Source organism: Pocillopora verrucosa, chromosome 1, assembly GCF_036669915.1.
Source record: "Pocillopora verrucosa isolate sample1 chromosome 1, ASM3666991v2, whole genome shotgun sequence".
Classification (NCBI taxonomy): domain Eukaryota; kingdom Metazoa; phylum Cnidaria; class Anthozoa; order Scleractinia; family Pocilloporidae; genus Pocillopora; species Pocillopora verrucosa.
In genome coordinates, this window is record NC_089312.1 from 32,822,998 (window position 1) to 32,843,976 (window position 20,979).

Consider the following 20,979-nt stretch of genomic DNA (forward strand, 5'->3'; position numbering starts at 1 on the left):
CATTGTTTGCTCCTCACAAGGGATTATATTTATTGCTGTAAATTTAAGAACATATCTCCGTCTATCAGAGAATATGCGCAACAGCTGAAATATAATTTAGAAATTGAAAAACAAATATCTATCGTGACTGACTCACCAAATAAATTTCAACAGAAGTGGGACAAAATACTTCATGCACTATAATTGCTATATAGTTTCCGGGCGGGCTCCAAATGTGAGCCTGCTCGCAGGCTTTATCTTACTCTCCTTATGCTGATCTGAAAATCAATTTTTGCTAAACGTTGTACTTTTGGGTTTTTTTTTCCCAAACTCTTACTCTTATCAATCCCACCCACAATTTAGCCTTTTTGACTTTTGTAACTTTTAATTTTTTGTGAATAAGTTTCTCTTTTTTTGTGTTGATGTGTAAATGATGTGCCTCTAAATATGTGTGCATTATCACATTGTACGTAGTGTAAGTAGAACAATGTAAGTAGCATAAATGTCAATTGTATCTTAAGAATACTGTTAGTAGTGTAACGTAATGTACGTAAAGAGCCTCGTGAAAGGAACCTTAATGTAGTTAATGTAAGTATCATGTTGTAAAAAAATAATAATAATGAAAAAAAAAAATAATAATAAAAAGAAATAAATAAATTTAAAAAAAAAGCTCATTGAATTTTAAAGTATAAAAAAAATAAAGAGACGTGGAAAACTGGGAGATGAAACACAAGCATTGCGCCGTTAACAAGAGCCTTGCTCAGCAAAGACACTTCACGAAGAATTCTGCATCGAGTTGACATTCGTTTTCACACAAGAAAAAGGAAGGAGGTTGTTCCTGAATTGAATAATCTCAGAGATATCACGCTTTAATTTTGTTCATCAAATCTCATCAACCAACACCAGGAAAATACGTCGATTTTTTTTTTTAATTCAATTGATTAAAATTCATTGAGAGTTAAAGATTCTATCCTTTTCACAATAAAGCTCCATATACATTTGTCTACTTGTTCAATGTTTTGCTACCTTTGTTAAATACAGATTACTTTTGTGCTAGAGATTGTAAACTGTCTATCTTCTCTCGTATTATGTCGAGAGGTGTGAAATAGACAGAGACCACAGCAGCTAGAATGGAAAAGACAGGATCGTTCCTCTTAATACGCTTGTTCTATGAATGCATTCGCCGTCCTCACGGTGCTAGAGTTGAACACCATTACTTAATTCAAAACTGTTTCTTGTTGTTAGTGTGTTTGGTCTAATATGAAAATGGTCGATTAAGTTTGTTACAAAGCTAGCAGTTCCTCATCAGGACAATTATCTGTTATTCGTTTATTTTATTACTTTGCACGTTTTGCTTAGCGGCATTCCACGTGCTTTAAACCAATCAAAACAAGAATCGAGCCCTAAACGTTATTATCCATCTACTGTAGTCAGTGAAGGTCCTTGTATAAATAGCTTTGACGGTTACAACTCTGAGTCGAGCTGTTCAGAACACGATTAGGTAAGACTTAGTTAGGAGTAACTGAGTTTTTCTTCAGTTCGCAGAGTTTCACTGTTTATATTTTGTTGAGATAAGTTTTGCCACAAGGTTAAAATCCCTAAAATTTTGGTATACTAGTCGCTTTTGTACAAGAGAAATTAAACTAAGTATACCTTTTCTCCCTGGATTAGCCGGCTTTCGAACCAAGCAGCCCTGAGTATTTATGGTAGATCTCAAATTTTAGGGTGACCACTAATATATAAACTGTCATCATTTGAGTCTCATCTTGTAAGAATAAAGTTCCATTGGTTCTACGTTCAGAGGGGAGCTGGGATCTAATTCTTGGTAGTCATGTAACATCGTCAGAGAAGTCGACTGGAGTTTGTCGATCGACAGATCCTGGAACAAATGGTTTAACTTCACCTGTGAAATTAACCAAAAAAAGGGAATGTCAGCCACACTTCCAATCATTGGTGATAACTTTCGCGAAATTTCGTTGAGTCTGCCTACAACCAGTTGTGGAAAAAAGCGTTTCCAATTCGATATCTAAGGGAGGGAACAGAAGTTGGCTCCGTCGATACAGTCCTAAACTCGAGTTTTTCCTCGTTTCCCTAACATGAATTCAGGTTCTATTGCAGATTACCACTGCCCAGCTTAAAATAAAACCGCAGAGCCCTCGAAGGACCTTGTCTCTCTCTTCATCTAAGTTTCCCTTAATTTAGATCATTTTTTTAATGCTCGAATTTTTTTCACCTGTCCTTTACTTGTCGTTGTGAGGCACTTGCATTCAAAATTACAATCATATCCTAGACGGTGAAGTACCAACAAAGCCTCGCCACTGGGTCGAGGCCGCTGTTTATCTCCAATTGAGCGCAAGGTGACCATGAAGACATCACTCGGTAGACTGGACTGTAAACTTTCGAAAACCGACAGCAGGTTCTCGGAGTCAGCGGACTGAGCTGGAGTTATTAACGTGAACAGCGGGTGATTAAGATGGTGCAGCAATCTGTGACTAAGGAGGGAGGGGTAGGCAAGTGGAATACCGTCCTGCAAAACACAAGATGTTACTGCTAAGCTTGATAGGGACGCTTCAGTGAACCACCATGCCTATCTTAATAAGCTTCCTTATGCTGTTTTACTTACAGGTTCATGTGGACTTTTGAATCGCTGTAGAACCAGCCTGAAGTTAGCGGGGGTAACTTTGTTGTCAGTCACGCCCTGACCCAAGCCTCTGTTATCATCCTGGTACAAACGGCGATCAAGAACCACTTGAAGTTCACCTGTGTTGCAAATAATATACTACATAGATAAATAAAGAAAAAATAGTAATGGCTCTTTTACTTCTGAGATCTTAAAGATGATTCCTCTTACTGTAGAGCGTACGTTTCTTTTTGGCCAAGTACTATGTACCAATAATTTAGTGTTTTATCAACCCAATATTCATTCCATGATTTACCGGCTTGCCGGTGTACATTTAAGTACTTTCATTCAGTGATTGGCTGAAGCACATATCACCATTTTTAAAAAGCCAATCTTAGGGACCAGTCATTTTTTATCGCGGGGGTGGTCAAAGGACTTGTTAAAATTTACCTGTTCTCCCATAAGGCTGTGTAATATCCTTATGATTACTCCTAAATGGCAGCTCACTAGCAATCCATTTTTTACAGTTCCACTTTATACTCTGTTGGCGACGACTGACCCTACCGTCCCCTCTGAAAACTAATCCTAAAAAAAATCCTCCAAACCCCCTCAGGCGATAAATAATGAATGTTCTCTTAGTTCGCAACGAGTGTGGAAAAAAACTGCCTCAAGTAAAACAGCAATACCTTCGTGTAGACCGGCTACTCCATTGGACTGAGCTGACAGAAGTGTCAAACGCGTCGATTTATCTTGAAGGAAAGCCATGGAAGGGAGAGGGTAAAAGTTGGCTTGGATAGGAATCTTGTCAAGTGTTTTGCGCTTTTGCATCTTAGGTGAAAAAATTAATTGAACAGTGTTAAGAATGATCAAACTGATGTCAAGAAAGGTTATACTGGAAAGACATAAACGTACATCAAACAACCTATTTATAAAGAAATCTCGACTTCCTTCGATTTTCTTAATGCGCCGCATAAGGTTTTCATCACTGAAAACATCGGCTCTTTATGTCCACTCCTCACCTGAAATCCGTTAAGATCAGTGTAATATTCTCGGCCAGCGTTCCGAATACCGCTTTTTATTCTCATCACCAATTCCTGCATAAAAAGAAAATGAACATCATCCTCTGTTCTTTATTCAGCGACAAAGCATATCATAAAAGCAAAAGATGCTTGGACCCCGATGCTTTGCAATATACCTTGTTCATTTGATTTCGTATGTCTACTTTGTTCTGGATATCCAGAGTTAGTCCTTCGGGTCCTGTGGCAAATCAAAACGTGGAAAATAGAGTTAAGGTTCTGTTAAACACAGTTTGAAAACTTTGTTCTACTTATTTCACATCCTTTTTTGCAACTGTAGGCATCTGGGAATACACATCTCGTGAGCAACTTTCGCCCACTTTTACAAGTAATACTTTTCGCAACACGTAAGGATGTCAAACTATCTCATGTACATTGAAACATACCGCCGTAAGTAGGATCAAACAAGTGCTTACTTACCTGATAGTGAGTACAGTCTGACTACATGCACCACATTGGGAAGAGCAACACGTACTTCTTGCATCTTTCCATGAAAAGCAAAAATGAAATATTTTTATTTTTGTTTCTTTCTTTTGAAAAATTGGACGTAATCGAAGAACGCGCATACTGAGATACCAAGCCTTGCCTATTTTATCTTTATTTTCACCCACTGCATGCTTGGAATCACGTAAAATCTCTTTTTCCTACCACAATTTTTTAATTCAGATGAAATTACCCTGTATTTACTCATCTTCAAGGTGTGTACAATGCTTGACTAAAGGGGAAGCCCCACCACTTTTAAAACTGTTAGGTTAAATAACGCTTACGAGACACAATACGAAACAACGCGATAGAAACGGCGGAGCAAAAGAGGGAGGAACATTGGGTCGAGTCAAAAAAAGAGGTAAGATTGGGTCGGGTAGTTCTCTTGACCGCAGTCGTTTGGTCTTGTCGGGCAATTTGTTCTCCATTCCGCGACGAGACCAAACAACAGCCGCGAAATAGACTAAAGACCATAAAATGTGACGTACTGTTTACAAAGCGGTCAAACGTCTGCGCATGTACGAATGTTGTGATGGCTAGAAGGCAGCTGGGTAACGTGCAACCTAATGATATCAATTACTCACCAACTTGCCTTTGCTTACATACACTGTAACCTGCTCTCCAAGGCCATGAGCCTACAAATACACAAGAGAAACGATACACCATGGGAACATAAGTAAAGTACAAATTCACCCGAGGTTGAGCAGTGACAGTTTTAAAAATATTTAAAATTTGGGAATTCTAGCAGAATCCGAAGCTCATTTCTGAAATAGCTTTTATCATTTCTGCACTTCCATGGCCATGCTTCTGAAAACGGTATCATATTTAACCAAAAACAACAATATGCACTCAAACTCTTCCCAATGAATCTATGTCATAACTTTCAAGTTTAATTTGATAATCACGCTTCCGTTGGGAAAACTTTGAGTGCCTTTTCGCTCAAAATAAACTGCAATTTCGTCAATCAAAAATCGCCATTTTATAAGAGTAGAAAATTAAAAAAGCAAGTCTTTGAAATTAAAATGACGTCACTTAACCATCTTTTCAATCAGTAAATCCAATAATTTCTGATCTAAGTAGGACACCAGAAAATCCTTCCTTTCGGGAAGAATTCACCGATGAGGATGACCTATTTCCTGGCGCAAAATATACGTAGGGCTCCTAAACTTGCAGATAATGTCGAGTCAGACCTGGGCAGGCCCGTCAGGGAGAAACAGATACGCTCCACTCCTATCCCCGCTCGCTTTGGTGCCATACGACACAAAATCAATGGCAACATTGGTTACTGATCCGTCTTGCTTATGTGTAATGCTCTGAAATTTAATTAAACGCAACAAGTAAATAAGATTGGATTTTAGCAGTGGCGCATCTTTTTAGCTACTCCTAGTCTAATGTTTCATGAGTCGAGTTGGACCAGCATTGGGTTTTGTAAAGGGCAAAAAAACCCCGGAGGACTAGTACGACAAAAAATAACAAACTCGACTCGCATGTGAAGCCAGTGGCCCGTTCCTTGAAAGTACTGAACGTTATCTGTCCCGAAGAGCTTTTTCTTTAGTTTTTATTTACTGTGTTTACATTCAACTTTCAGATTGCCGCGAAACTAAATTACATAAACAGCGGTGGACGAAACAGAGTGGAGTAGATGGGTAGAAAATGTCTAATTTGAGTTTCTATGTAACTTTGGAACACGACGAATTAAGTAATTATTCAAAGGTTAAAATGTACCTTGGTTTTTGACCAAAATGTAAACAAAATATGAACAGAACTGAACGTAAGACACAAGCAAGCAACTGGAGAAAACTACCTCACCTTCAACAAACCTCGAAGACTATCAAATTCAACTTTAAGATTGTCATTTTCCAAGAAGATGCTTTCTGAACCAGGTTCCCTCACTTGATGCGCAAATTCCTTCCTAAAACAACAATGTAACTAATACGTGATTTAAAGTGCGAATTTCGGTGGAAGAAGCACTTACTGGGGTAAAAAAAAAAAAAAAAAAAAGGAAGTCGAGGTCACTGTCTACGGTGTTATTTGGCGGGAAAAGGCTCTGTAATTGGTAGCCTACTCTGAAGTCTTCTTTCGGCGGGGAAACAATCTCGAGCCCAGGGTCATTTTGGTTCCTTGTCCACGGTATAGTCGCCAAATTATGACATAGCCAATTTTCCACAATACAAAGTTAAGTAAAATGAAATATAAAAACTTAATTTGAGCAATCATGACTTGATCTTTAAATAAGTGCAACAGCCCTCGCCTTTTGCTTTGACGAAGGGCTAGCGCTCGAAACGTCAGCCTCACTATTAACTCTGTCAGTTGATAAGACCAAATCATCTTATACTTCTCCCCACCGACGCCGCACCACAGTTTATTTAGAAACGTACCCCTTTTGTTCAACCCTCACCTTGGTTTTTCAGGATTTCTGTTTGTATTATATTCTGTGATACTGGAGTATTCACTCTGTTTTGCTCCGAGGCCTGATGACACAAAGTACGTGGTCACACCCAGAGGGGCAACTTTGGCGACAAACACGAGCTGAAATACACAAAATGGGTGAAATGAATCAACCTGTATTTGCTTTGAGCCATCAATACAATTATCACTGCATGGAAGAGTTGACTCAAGAGAGCTTGGAACCCTACATGGAAAAGTGACTACTTGTAAACCCCTCTCCCCCTCCATCTCTAATCCGCTCCTAAATCTCCTCCCTTGTCACTCACCTATATTTTGGTTCCTTTTGGAAGGTGCGGGGAAGGCGGGGGAGGCGGGGGAGGCGGGGGAGGCGGGGGAGGCGGGGGAGGGATTTGTGGAACGGCACCTGTTGAATTCAGGGATCACATTGGCCGTGAAAAGTGACTTTTGACAATCAGCTTTTTATCTCGACTACTAAAGACACCGATGCTTTCGCCTGCGCTTTCCCCAAACTGGTGGTAATATTACAAGCAATCAACCTGACTTCATGATAGCACATCTTACTTCGTATTTAGCAGTTGAAATTCTGTCTCTGTGATCCCACCATAAGTTCACCTGACTTGGAACTTCCTTTCCTTGACTGTCACTAACCTGGATAGGGGCAATCAATTCAGAAAGGAATAACTTTTCATCATCAATCAAGAATTGGACACATGAAATCATTGGCGCTGCTTCAAGAGCTTCGCGGGAGGTCTGCAAGGGCTCTAGTGACAGACCCGTCGTTTGCTTACCAGCTCGACTCTCGCAGACTTCACGAGAAGCCCGTGAGTTTCCTGTTCAGTGGTGTCAAAAAGAGGCTATTCGCGAGCTGTTATGGAATAATTCCGTCAAAACCTGAAAAGTAGAGAGCCTGTGTACTGTTATAAAAACTGAATTCAGTGAACATACCATGGCAGCTGGGTCCGAGATGTGAAGGCTGACTAACTGCTCTCTTTCTGTAGTCAGGGAATTGTAAAATACTACAGCCCTATAATAACAAGGTTATGTCTGTAAGACCTGACTATTGCTCGAATAACTGTGAATAGATGAATATCATGTATGTAAACTTCGGATTAATAAATGAATATGAGAGTGATCTTCACAGTAATGAAACTGCTTAAGCAGTAAGGAAAACAACACCTGAAAATAAATCGCAAAGGTCATGAGTTCAACTCCCATACAGGCCTGAATATTTTTCAGGCCTCTCTATCACTACTGCTTAAGTAGTGTTCATTGCTGCGAAGATCACTCTCATTTTCAGTTATTCCTCGATTGCTTGTTTTCGTGATAAAAATCAAGGCGGCTTTCAACGAGTGCTAACCATAGAGATGTTTTATATCTTTCGGTTGCATATGCTTTGCTTTCCTTCGCTCTCAGATTAGTATGGAAATCTAGTCCCATAATCTAAACCAATCAGATCTCGATCGAAAACCAGCCACTATTCGATCGTGCACTCGTGTTTTCCTACTCTCGAGGCAGTTTACATGTCCTTACTTATGTTTTTGTGTTCATATATTGACGCTGAATATGTTGTGGAGGTGTTTCCTTTGGGTTTTCAGTTCAAAATCACAAGGATAATAAGGGGTGTTGCACATGGTCGGGTCCAAAAACGTGACAATAACCTATTATGAAGAAATAAGTAGCTCTTCGCCATCCACGCTCGTAGTTCTTGCGTCCTTGTGATGTATATATATATATATATTCACTATCATTCGCCTTTTTGATTTGCTTTCATACTATTGAATTTAAAAGTGCTCTTATAATACGTAACAGTTACCATACCTTGGTGTATTGGACAAAGTTAGCACCTCTTTAGTTGGCATAGAATCTTGAGCTTGTCTGGATTCACCCTGAACAAAGCAATACGAAACGGTTTAACTACAATTTGAACGAAATTAGATAAAAGGGCTGGTGGTTGTAGGATGGTTTAGTTACGGGTTGTTCATTGGCTGGCTGCTTGCTTTTATCATTGGTTTCTTCTTATTTTTCCTCAATATTTGTTCTGTCTTCTTCGCTCTTCCATTCGCTTGCTCATTCGATGGTTCGTCGGCTCGCAGCCTTGGAAATTAAAGTAAACTAAGCTAAAAACAACTGCAAAAACAAAAAAACGATACGTACAAACTTAAGGGGCGGTAACACTTTGTCTGGTGTCCTGTACTGTGATTTGTCTGATGTCAACAGAAAGTGGGCAGAGTCCTGTATCACTCGCTGCATGTCATTCAAAGATTGGAGCATCCTAAAGGATATTAAAAACTCTCTAAATTACAACGATGTTAAGACAATATAAGCATACAACTTGACAAAAAAAAGAAATCCGTAACAACCATAATAACTTAAGCTTTCCTCAAGAAAAGAAAGATCCTAGCAGGTGGACTGCAATTTCAGCAATTGCAGAAAAGAGGGCTAAAAAATTTCAGGTTTCGACGGAATTCGAACCCATGCCTCCCAGATAATATTTGGGCGCTACTACTAGACTACGAGCAGAACCTCATTATCAGCGCTTTGGAACGAGCGTATCTTTGCCCACGGGAAATTGCGAGGTTTTTTAGAGCAAAGCGGGTCGGCGAGAGGTCTGCAAGGGGCTTGGGACTTATTTTATAGATGCCAGAGCCCTGCAACTTCTAACCGACACGTCTCAAGTCTTCTCACGGGCGGAGAAACGCGCGTGATACAGCGCTATTAAATAATGAGGGCCGCCCGCACGTACGCACATACACACACCTTGTGGCATAATCAACAACTACAAAGTCCTTTGCTGTTCCAGTGATACCATCATGATGTTGAAATACGCCCAGGTTTCTACGTGCATTAGTGAGAAGACCATAGAGCTGCTCCACAGCGAAGCTGGAACTTCCATGGTGGCGAGCATGGGACTCTGCCACTGAGAATATTATTTCAGCAGCCCTGGAGAAAAAAATTAGAAAAGAAGAAAAAAGGGAACATGACAGATAAATGTTTAGGTGTCTCAATGACAATGAGATAAATAATTTGGCCAAACGCTGTAGCAAGTGGGAGATGTAGAAGCCTTATGGCATAAGTGTGCCAGTCTCCTGGTCGAGAGATCTTGGTTCGAAACTTGGCTAAGTAATAGCGTTGTGTTCTTGGAAAGACTCTTAAATCTCATGGAGCCTCTCTCCACTCAGAAGTATAAATAATGGGTCCCGCCCAATTATCAAGGAAGCTTGATGGAATGCGGGGGGGGGGGGAAAGAGGGGGGTAACCTTGCCATGGACTAGCATGCCATCCAGGCGAGAGTAGTAATACTTCTAGTTGCTTCACACTAAGGAAACTGGGATAAACTCCGGCTCAATGGTCCACTAGGCTCGAGAACAGACTTAACCTTTTTTCGCAGCTGCAGCAAAACTGAGCACTATCAAACCTAGGGAACTTCTTAGGATGCAATTTAAAGATACAAACCTGTGTTGTGTTTCCAGCGCCCTGTCCATATTCTTGTAGAATGGTCTGGATGTATAATATCCACTCCAATAGTGATCATCCCTGTGAAAGAGTGAACAAACTTTGAAGAAATAAACCAGATCATAACTGAAATAAAACAAAGTTAATCTCACAAAAGAAAAATAAGTAAATAAGTAAGTAACTTTATTTAACCACATATCGCATATGAGCGAATAGCTCGTTTAAATGCAAATGTGCCATTTGCCAATATATACAGAACGAAGTTGAGAAAAGACACTGATTACAGCCGATGTGCATAATAACAACCAACAAAACACAGGCTCTGCTTCACTCTTTAAAAAGTGGTTTTGGTAACATAAATAACTCAGATTATTACATTTTTACAAATATTTTATGTCGTTTGACTCACTGTTAGAGATAGTTTACGTGTAGCCATTCCCTCCCCCCCCCCCAAAGGTAAAACGTTTCACCTGGGGGGGGAGGGGAGGGAAGGTTCGGCTACACGTAGGCTATGGTAGAGATGACAAATATTTAATATATAAAATAAAACTACCCACAAGCACAACTCTGGTAAATTTTACCTGTCTGCATAAGTGTAGAAGTCACCACTCAATGCTGGGAACCCCTTTGGTTGGCCTCCAGGCTCAGTACCTACAAATAATTTCCATCTTTTACATTAGAGCAAGGCATACCTGACAGACTTAGCAACACCACATGTAAAATTCAAACAGGAATAGAAGATTACAAAAAAAGTATAGTGGGTGGAAGAGTAAAGAGTTAAATCTTCTTTTGACCTTGGCTGCTTGTGACTTCAAGAACATACAAGAATCATTTACATTCACAATTACCACGAGATAATGAGTATGTCTGCTGGTTTCATACCTGTGGTTTTCCATAGTGCATTGAAATAGTCACTCAAAGTCCCAAATTGTACCTGAGATCAACAGCAACACATTAGAGCAAGAGTGAAATGACTATGAAAAACACAAATCAACCTGAGGCTAAATCAGTTTTGACTAATTGCATCAAGTAAGCTAAGGAAAACATCTTCAGGAAAAACAAGACAAGTATGAAGCTGAAACAACTACTAGCAAAATGCATACATATATTTTATTATCAAGCCAGAGATTTGTCATAAGTTTGTTATTTCAATTACTGGTATGTATTTATTTTTGACTTTGTATTATTGATATCAAATAAGTTAAACCACTAAAATGCAAATAAATACCGTTGCCTTCAGTTCTGGATGAGAATTGATATGGTCCATAAGTTTCTGTTTGAAGTTGAAAATAGGATAAACAGGTTAGCACCGAATAACTTGCAAGTTGTACTGGTAAAGAACATGTTTCAAATAGAAAGGGTATTGTGAGCTAATTTTTTTTTTTTAAACACACTCAGCCGGATTATGACTTTTGAGCATTGTCCATACTTATGTGCCTTTTTTTATTTATAAAATAACCAACAGTCAAATGCTTGGGATTTCTGTAGAAAACAGATGGATTTTTCTTTGTGTAGACAGGTGAAACCTCAAAGAAGAGGCACGTCCACTGTACCTGATAGTTGGTATACTGCTCGTGTGTCTCAAATGTTGTCTCATATCGAAAATCATCTCCCAAAGGTACAAATAACACATTACTTCTGTACAGCTGAGCTTTCTTCTTGTACTGATCTAACAATAATCTGGCTCTGTGAGGTAAAAGTTATCAATAATGATAAGTATATCAAAATACGTAAAGGGCAAGTTATACATTGACACTTGACTAGTAATCTAGGATGCTTCTCGCCATGAATATTATGACAGATACCATGTTTTAAAAACAATTCCACTAATACACACTTAAATAGCATTGCAAAACAGCCTGTGACTGCTCAGAAATTGGAATGAATATTGTGGTCAAGTAATGATAAGAAAAACTCACTACTGCTACTTGAAAACTTGTGTTTTCATTAACTCTGTAATTCCAAGAAAAGGTTAACATATTTCTTCTCTTCTATTAATAATATCCGTACATTATCCAGCAAACAATTAACAAGAATACTCAAGGGAGGAGTTGTTATCTTGATCCCACAACAAATTCTCATCATTAATCGACATGTACAAGGAGATGTGTAGCAGATAGAGGTGAGAATTAACAGTCAGATCTTGGGAGTTAAAGGATTAAGCTACTCTTACTACAACGTCATGAATTGCATTTTCCATGTTTAGAGCTCAATCTTTAACTTTCACAATTGTGTCATTTTATATTTTCACTTAGCGACTTGAATTACTTCCCTTAAAGTTTGTTCTGATCAACTATTGCTCTTAGTCTTATTTAAAGTTGACACCCCCCAGACAAGTGAAAAGCACTAAATAAAATAAAACAGTCACCAGTAACAATTTACCTTGATGCAACATTGTAATCGTCAATTCTCACAGGTGGAACTCTCCATGGGCAGCTTATACCACCACCTTGCAGACGACGGAAATCAAACTGGCAGCAAATCTAGAATCAAAATAAGCAAAACTGTAATCTGTTGCAAAGAGACCTACTTTTAAGTAGGTTCTCTTGGTAACAGATTAACATATTACAGATTCTTTAAAAAGAAACTGGCATCACAGATCAACATCAGTTACTAAGTCATAATGTATACCTTTGGATCTGGACCACAAGTGTGAGGAACATCATAACTGTAAAATGGCATCATGTGGCAAAACATGTCAGTTGATGATCCATGATCTGAAATTCATAATTACTGGCATTATATTTTCAAAATGAATTTCTTAATAGTCTCTAACATCAGTGTACATATTTTCTATACTGTTCTAAAGCTACACATTTCCTATGGTACAGACAAGGATAATTTTTTATTATTCAAGAGCTCCTTTAGTTGGTGATCATTTCAATCTTTGATTCTCATGACCTCTATCATTAATTCAGTGGTAATACTGTATGGAGAAATTAGCTGCTAGTCACTCTTGGGGATTAAAGGACCAATAAAATGTAGACATTAGGCCAACAGCATCTAAATGTCCTGTTATCAAGACATTGGAAGGTTTCTGACAACTTAAATGGAACATCAGTTTTCTGTTTGAATCCATTCAGTCTTCAAAAAAATGGTGGACTAAGCACTTTTAGGGCAAGTGCTTAGGTAAGACGATCCCTATAAAGGTTATAAACTGTTCTTTAGTCTGCTATGTTTTTGGTTTGTCATAATAAGTGATTATTTGGACCTATGACTTACCCCAGTTCTGTCGCCACATAAACTCAAGATTTTTCTCCTTGCCAAGATGCTTTTTCACCTGATAATGCGTCCTCTGAATCAACATAGAATGGAAACCCATGCGTCTCAAAAGATAAGCCATTGTGGGTGTGTGTCCAAAGGGATCAATGGCCCAGCCAGACATCGGCTTGATTCCTTGTAACAAATTAATAATAACTTCAAAATAATTTATTTCATCCAAAAAAAAAAACACAACATTACTACAGTTTTGGTCAGCTGGTGACCATTTTTATGAATTTTTGGCTGCCAAACCATGACTTTGAAAATATGTTGAACTTCCAGGAGCACTGCTCAACAAGAACAACTACAGAGCTACAGACACAAAGAGGCATTTTTGACTGAAATACTGTTTCTTTTTCTATATTTTGGGATTGTAACATATCCTTTTTTTGGGATCATATTACATCCTTAAAAACAAATTCATATTCATCTCTTCACCTGAACCAAGATTTTTTTCAATCCACTGATGCCCCTCAATCATCTGATCCAGCATGGCATAATAATGAGTGTTTGCCTCATCATTCATCACCCATCCTCCTGTTACAATCTCCAACTGGCCATTAGTTAACTGTCTGCAAAATAAGCCAATCAATAGTAATTTCAGTTTACCTTCATGTAACTTGTACATTCATAAATAACAGCATTCACTGCTCACTAAGAAGGGTCCACAATTAGGTTCTTGGGGCAACAGTTACAGGATAAGGTTACAGAATGATAAGGCTTAAATTTCAAGGCCAGGATTTGGGAAATATCTAATGTTTTCCAAGATCCAGAAAGTTCAGGGAAAAAATTTACCAAGAAATTCAAGACTTCATGGTTAGCTATGCTTAATACAATTAGAAGAAAACAAACGACCTAGAGCAAACTTCTTCAAATACAGCATCAATTAACATTTGACATATTTCATGAACATACATATTATGTAGTACTACAAACACAAAATGATTTGATACAAAATACTTCTCACTCTAAAGCAAGTTTTTTCCTTTTCTCATCTGCTTCCTTCCACCACATTGACAAATATGACATCTCTGCCCAAATAAACTTGCGCTTTTTATCTACTGCAAGTGCATCAACAACATTATCAAGAATATGTTGGGTTTGCTGTGTGTAGTACTGATCTAAAGTCTTGATCCAGCCTGTTAAAAAGAAGCAAACACTCATCAAGATGCTAAATTCATATTTATTGCGGCTAGGCCAATTCAAGTATTATTTAAGTAAAAACTCTTGCATTTTTGTCTTAAAACTAAGAAGGTTTGACAAATGAGTGACTGAAACAGGAAGAGAGTTCCAAATTTTAGGACCTTGGTAAAGAATTGTAAATTGCTTGAGATTTGTGCGGCACAAATGCGTTCGATAATTACGGCTGTTCTGGTACCATAGTTGTGAATTTGGCTATTCGTTACAAAAAGATTGAGAAGCAATGGAGGCAATAAGTTATTTCTATAATAAAACATGAATTTGGCGATTTCAAACGTATTGACTTGGAAAATATCTAAAATTCCTAGTTTGGAGAATAAAGGAGCGGAATGGGCTCGATAGTCTGAGTTGGTGATAGCCCACACAGCTCGCTTTTGCAAGTAATAAATTCTATTTAAGTTAGATACGTATGTGGACGACCAGGCACAGTTACAATAGATGATATAAGGATAAATTAAGGTGTAGTACAAAGTGAGCTTGGTTGTAGAGGATAGGAAAAAGTGAGACCTGAATATAATACCTATTGATTTAGCGATTTGTTTACATACATAGCTGATATGGTGTTTCCAAGTGAAATGATCATCAATATAGACCCCAAGGAATTTAGTTATGTTAGATTGTTGTAGGGGTTTACCTCGAAAGGAGAGAGAAATGCTGGAGTTAAATTTCTTCTGTCTGGGTTTAAAAATTACGTATTTAGTTTTCCTTATATTAAGTGAGAGCTTATTGCATTTTAGCCAGACATCAATATTTTGGAGTTCATCATTAAGTACGGATAATTCTAAGCAATTTGGGTTTGAGTGAGAATAAAAGATACTGGTGTCATCAGTGAAAAGCAGAGGGTCTGTTAATTCAGAGGCATTAGGGAGGTCATTTATGTATAGAATGAACAGTAGAGGGCCTAAAATCGAACCTTGAGGGACACCGCACTTGATAGTTTGCATAGTGTAAGTAAACTATGAACAGAAGGGGAAGTGGTAAAGCCTTGGTACATTAGTGCTTTCAGGTGTAGATGTACCAGGATTTTAATATTGTCATGAAGATTTATAGCCTTCAGTTGATGACAGTAATGACACTATCAATGATTTCAATCTAGCTTGATTTGTAATTATTTTTTTTTAAGGATTAACAATCATGATAATTTGTCTGAAGCATTAGGGAAAACCCAACATAATCTCTCTAAAACTATCCAGTACATTTACTGAGAGACAATCAGCTTTTGAGCACTTGTAGGAGTCAATTGTGTAAAAATACAACAAAAAAGTAACAAATAAACATAAAATATTACCAACAACTATGCCAAAACATTCAAAAAGTGTACCTGGATCATTATGTGAGTGAGGTACAACAAACACTTTTAAAGGCTCCTTGTCGAATGCTGTGTCATCATATTGCACATTCCAACCTTGCTTCCATGCACCGCCATCAATGTTATCAAATGGCATCACATCAAACATGTCTAACATCTGCATCAAAACAAAATGTTTCAACTTAATATTCTAACTGAAGATTGCTAGGACATGTGTTCTTTTCTTCTCAACATGTGTGGAAAAATTCCATGCTACATGTCTGCAGTCAGCATATGAACATGTGCAATAAGTGTTAAGGTGGCTCTGTATGAGAATTTCTACTGTTGAAGTGTTTGAAGCAAGTACAGAAGGAACAAGTAGTAAATTTTACATTAAGACAGTTAATTCATATCATACTTAGGTAGTTGACAAAAGCAGTGGTCTACTATCTCAAGATCAACAGTTTATACCAGAAATCTCAAATGACTGCGAGAAATAATAGTTTCAGCATGAGAGCATAAGATTGAATTCATTTGTGTGAGTCTAGAGCACAATGCATGAGACTTAATAACAGCTCTGCAATTGGTAAACAAATTTAACTTGAACATCATTTGACTTCTCTTTGCATAGGAAACAATACAATACTGCAAACCAGTGTAGCTTCAAACTATGTCAATACAACACTATTATTAAAACAAACATGATGAAAGGTACATCTAATTCTGTTCACACCACCTTCACATTGGCTGATTTTCCTGATGCTGAACCAGAGAATATACAGCCATCATCCATGTCACTGGCAGGCACTGCAGGTCTTCTTACTGGTGCCAAATCCTGTGTCTTTTCAGTAGGTGGTTCTCGACCATTAAATCTCAATTGATCAACAGCATTCTGCAAACCATCAATTATTTTACCAGATCTCGATAAGTCTACTTGCAGTTTATTCAAATCTTTCTCCAGAAAATCCAAAGGTTCTTTTATTTGCTTTGTAACCTGAAGAACATATATTTTCATTTTAATTGTTTATGTAAAAAGACTAGTAAATCTTGAATTCGCTGGAATAACTGAATCTACATCTGGGCATGCAAATGAATCACAAGCCAAAACAACTTGGTGTAAACTGCAGGGAACTGAGTTACAAGTGTGACCACTGTGAGCAATGGATACAAGTAAACTGCTGAACTGTTCCAGCAGCATGGTCCTGCATTCAAACAACCCAAAAAGAATGACTTAGCTCTATCACTCTAAAGATCTCATTAAGTGATTCTCCTTCTCCTTTGCTATAAAAAATTTCCCCCAAATATTGATTTCACAAAATGGGGCATTTTGATAGCAGCAGAAGTAATCTTGTAAACAAACTCAGGACAATTTCATGTGTATCTAACATATCGAGATTGTCCCATAAGTTCTTTACAAGTCTGAGAAAGTTAAACTATGGGATGATATCAATTGATAATGACTGTGTTATATGATTCATAGAGCTTATATGGTCATTTTGAACTTAAATCATTTCATTTTTGAAACATTTCAATCTTATTCTACTAAAACTCCAAAAATTTTATTTTCCAGCCCTTATTTAACTGGCCATCAACTACCAGAAGTGATTAACATGTAACTTCTCCATATAACATCAAAGCATTATCCAGCAAAAAAGTAATGAGAACACTCAAACTTATGACTTTAAGGTTGTTATCTTGATCTAATGCCAAATTCTCCTTGCTAATTTACCAAGAAATGTGTAGCAACTAGAGGGGAGAAAAAACAATCAGATCTTAGGAGTTAAAGGATTAATAGGAGAGACTTTGCTTGCAGAATTGTCCAATACAAATGTTTCTCTTTATTTCAGAATCACTCCAGTTGTTTCACTTGTGAGTTGGAAATATTATTGCCACCATATTCAGTCAATTTAGTTGCAATAACAATGTCTAAGAATTCAAATTTCCAATAATGTCAATTAATGGTGTCTAAAGTACCCCTTGATTTTAGTGGAATATTTAAATTTCAAAGTTGGACTCTATCACTTTATCCTTTTGACATCAACTCAACTGAAAACAATTTGTGCAAAACACCTCCTCTAATTCAATAAAAGTGTTTATGTTAATTAGAGCAGGTACAGTCTTGACTTACATTCAAGAGTTTTTGCCATAAAATGATGGAAAAGATGGAGTAAAAAATTCAGGTGGGATTAAACAATACATCAGTTCTCTTCAGAACAAATGAACTATCCTCAATGACGAAAAAAAAATTACATCACATGAAAATGAATTTGAGGTAAATAAAACCTAATTTAAAGCAAGTATTTCTCGAAAGCTGAAAAATATATGGCACTAAAGCCTATCAAAGCTTGAATTTATAATTTTTAAAAGCCATCCGTTCACATGTCGACATTTAAAAAGGTCCTGGTTTGCTAATTAACTAAACTATGTTAATGCATCTTAAACACCTGTAAGAAGCTTGGAATAACAAGAAAGTCTCTAGTGCAGTTTCCGCTCAATTTACATAAGTCCTTAGGATGATAATTGCACACGTGGATAAACAGATCGGCAAGGTATAAGCACCTCTGAAGGCTTCATCAAATTAAAACAAGAAACGTTTGAAAACCGCATGAAAAATTAGCTTGTCGCATCGCCCAGAGACGATTGAGAAAGACTAACAAAAGCACTTACTACATGCTAGGCAACAGCTGGAATTCGATCGGGGGTTTCTCCAGACGGAAAATTGTTGAATCAGTAAATACCTTACACAGGATGTTAACGGTTATAAAGTAACTCTGAAGGTAAATAACGCCAGGTACTTGTGGAAATATTATAATCATTTTCCTTCTTAAATTTGTGAAGTCAATGAATGTTTGCTACAGCACAAACCTTCAAGCTAAGTTACCTCATTTTTGAAAATTTCGTGTGAACTTGGCAGTCTTCCTAGTTGATCCACCACCATATACATAGAAATGAAAAAGACACAGAACATAGCCCCGCCGAGTAAGACAATCCATTTTTTCATTGTCCACGAAATCCTCCCAAAACCCTTTTCACTAACCACAACAACGATATGACTTCCAGAAGATCGATTGTTTCTCCGTCACGCGGAGAGGTTTAGTCTGGGCACTAGTGTCAAGGCCCTCACGCCTGAAAACTTGAACTACAATTTGCAGTTCGACACACGAGGTTGAGCTACGAAATAGCCAAATTTTACTCTTCTTGGAAGATTTTTGTTCCATTATGGAGAAAGTTCAAGAACTTAAAGAAACCAGAGATGAAATTCAGAACATCCTCTCGACTGCAACTCGTGCACGTGTCAAAAAAATCCTACAAGACGAGTTGGAACGCGTAGAACGAGAAATCGAAACTGAAGAAAAGAGGGCAGCGAAGCCCACCGTGAAGAAACCGCATGTCACCTTGACTAAAATCACGTCGTACGCTTGGGATCAATCACAAAAATTCGTGAAAATTTACATCAATTTGCCGGAAGTGGAAACTCTTCCTGAAGAGAATATCTCTTCGAAATTCACCTCCAAGTCAATGGAGTTGAAAGTACTTGGTTTGAAAGGAAAGAATTATCATTTTCAGATAATCAATCTGTTGCATCCTATTCTTCCCGAATCCAGTTCAGTGAAAGTTAAATCTGGACGTGTGACTCTCCTTTTGAAGAAGGACAAAGACGAAAGTTGGTCTTGTTTGACCGTGACAGAGAACTTGAAGAATATGAAAGAGCAGCCGAAAGTGGACGACAAAAAGGATCCTGGAGAAGGAATAATGGACTTGATGAGGAAGATGTACGACGAAGGAGATGATGAGATGAAAAGGACCATAGCTAAGGCCTGGACGGAGTCAAGGGAAAAGCAGAATTCATATGATCCGTTGTCCTAGCCTTGATCTTTCACTCTGTTATGTGATCCTCGTATCTTGGAACAGTGACCGTGCACACTGTTTCCTCGGGTAATATCTTAGTCAAAGACAATTTTTTGTACTTTATTTTGCAGACAGCCTGAGCCAAGTAACTTTGAGAAGCTTCTAGGAAGCCTCATTGGCACTTAGCCCTTTAACTCTCACATCAAATTTGTCATTCTCCTTATTGTCAACCATACAATCCTTATAATGTTAGTTCAGAGAATTTAGTATTAGATCAGCTAATTATCCCTAAATTGATATTTTTGTTTATTCTCATCACTTATCTGGTTGATATTGCATTGATATTGTAAGGAAAAATTCTGTCTTGGTCACTCATGGGAGTTGAAGAGTTAAGAAAATGAAGCTGTCTAGGAACTCTGTAAAAATTGCTGTGTAATGCTGAGTTCATGGTTAGTCAGATATAGTAATATCATAGTGTTAGTACCCCCAACAAAATTCAGGTAAAAAAAATAGGTGTTCATGCTGTTCTCTTACATTCCAAAGATATAAATGCAGCTTAACTAGTGCTGGTGACTTATTAGATGCCACCTTATATGTTGAGCCAGTTTAATGTTTAACCCTATGTACTCTAAGAGTGATGGTGTATCACTCATGAAGATCAATAGAATAGAGGAAATGATTGCTAACCTTGGAAGCTTTGATTGTTAAACAATTTTTCTTGTCAGTACCAAAGGAAAAGTATTAAGAGGAGTGTGAAGAATATAGATACTGATGTTTGGGTTACCTTTTTCCCTTGTGTGGAAATTTCAGGTTGATGTACAGCTTAAGTTTATATATCAGAAGGATGCTTGCTAAGCTCTGAGATCCTGGTCTGAGATTAGTCTCCTACATTAATTTAAGAATGATTGCCAAGAGAGCTTTGATCACATGAAGGGCACAACACAAATTCGAAACCTTTGTTGTCATGTCCAGAATCAAAAATCACAACATAACAGTTGTAATACCTGTTTAATTCAGTGCATGTTCTTTTCACCTGAATGTAAGAAGCAAAATAAACTTGTTAATCTTGTTATTGGTTGAGTAGAAGGGTCTCAAAAGATGTCAAAATGACACAGCTTGCATTGATCCACCTCTTCTGCTGTCTCCTCTCTCTCTCTCTCTTTGAAAAGGATGTGAGCATGCAACCATGACACAGCACCCCAGTGAAACATATTTCAAACCATTCTGATGATGTCATCTGTAAACAACTATTCTCTTGTTTTGCATTGTTTTTATTATCATCAATGTACTGTAATTTAGATTCTCTTATTTGACTTGAAATTGGTCAAAATTATGAAGTTGGCCTTCCCAGATGAGCATCA

The 20,979-nt window shown here is 37.7% G+C and overlaps 2 protein-coding genes across 4 annotated transcripts; one reads left to right on the plus strand and one right to left on the minus strand.

The window, feature by feature from the left end:
* Window positions 1-886: 886 nt before the first annotated feature.
* LOC131772488 (alpha-mannosidase 2) lies at window positions 887-18,854 on the minus strand. Of its 3 annotated transcripts, none has more exons than XM_059088392.2 (29): window positions 18,651-18,854; window positions 16,506-16,661; window positions 15,803-15,947; window positions 14,249-14,420; window positions 13,720-13,853; window positions 13,243-13,416; window positions 12,652-12,737; window positions 12,403-12,503; window positions 11,574-11,706; window positions 11,249-11,293; window positions 10,903-10,954; window positions 10,602-10,671; window positions 10,021-10,101; window positions 9,325-9,507; window positions 8,722-8,839; window positions 8,386-8,453; window positions 7,513-7,591; window positions 7,129-7,215; window positions 6,557-6,687; window positions 5,968-6,070; window positions 5,349-5,471; window positions 4,743-4,793; window positions 4,096-4,159; window positions 3,795-3,856; window positions 3,619-3,693; window positions 3,286-3,427; window positions 2,603-2,739; window positions 2,213-2,506; window positions 887-1,882 (listed from the first exon to the last, which is right to left on the minus strand). In XM_059088392.2, the coding sequence occupies exons 1-29, from the start codon at window positions 18,768-18,770 to the stop codon at window positions 1,730-1,732; spliced, it is 3,339 nt and encodes a 1,112-aa protein (XP_058944375.2). In that variant the 5' UTR covers window positions 18,771-18,854; the 3' UTR covers window positions 887-1,729. The 3 variants fall into 3 exon arrangements, with proteins under 3 accessions (XP_058944375.2, XP_058944374.2, XP_058944376.2); XM_059088391.2 differs by having other exon boundaries at window positions 16,506-16,763; XM_059088393.2 differs by lacking the exons at window positions 15,803-15,947; window positions 16,506-16,661; window positions 18,651-18,854 and adding an exon at window positions 15,030-15,101.
* Window positions 18,855-18,903: 49 nt separating this feature from the next.
* Window positions 18,904-20,686, plus strand: LOC131772494 (calcyclin-binding protein-like). The gene has a single exon (XM_059088405.2). It carries the CDS (start codon window positions 18,989-18,991, stop codon window positions 19,634-19,636), a length of 648 nt encoding a protein of 215 aa, XP_058944388.2. The 5' UTR covers window positions 18,904-18,988; the 3' UTR covers window positions 19,637-20,686.
* The last annotated feature ends 293 nt before the right edge of the window (window positions 20,687-20,979 follow it).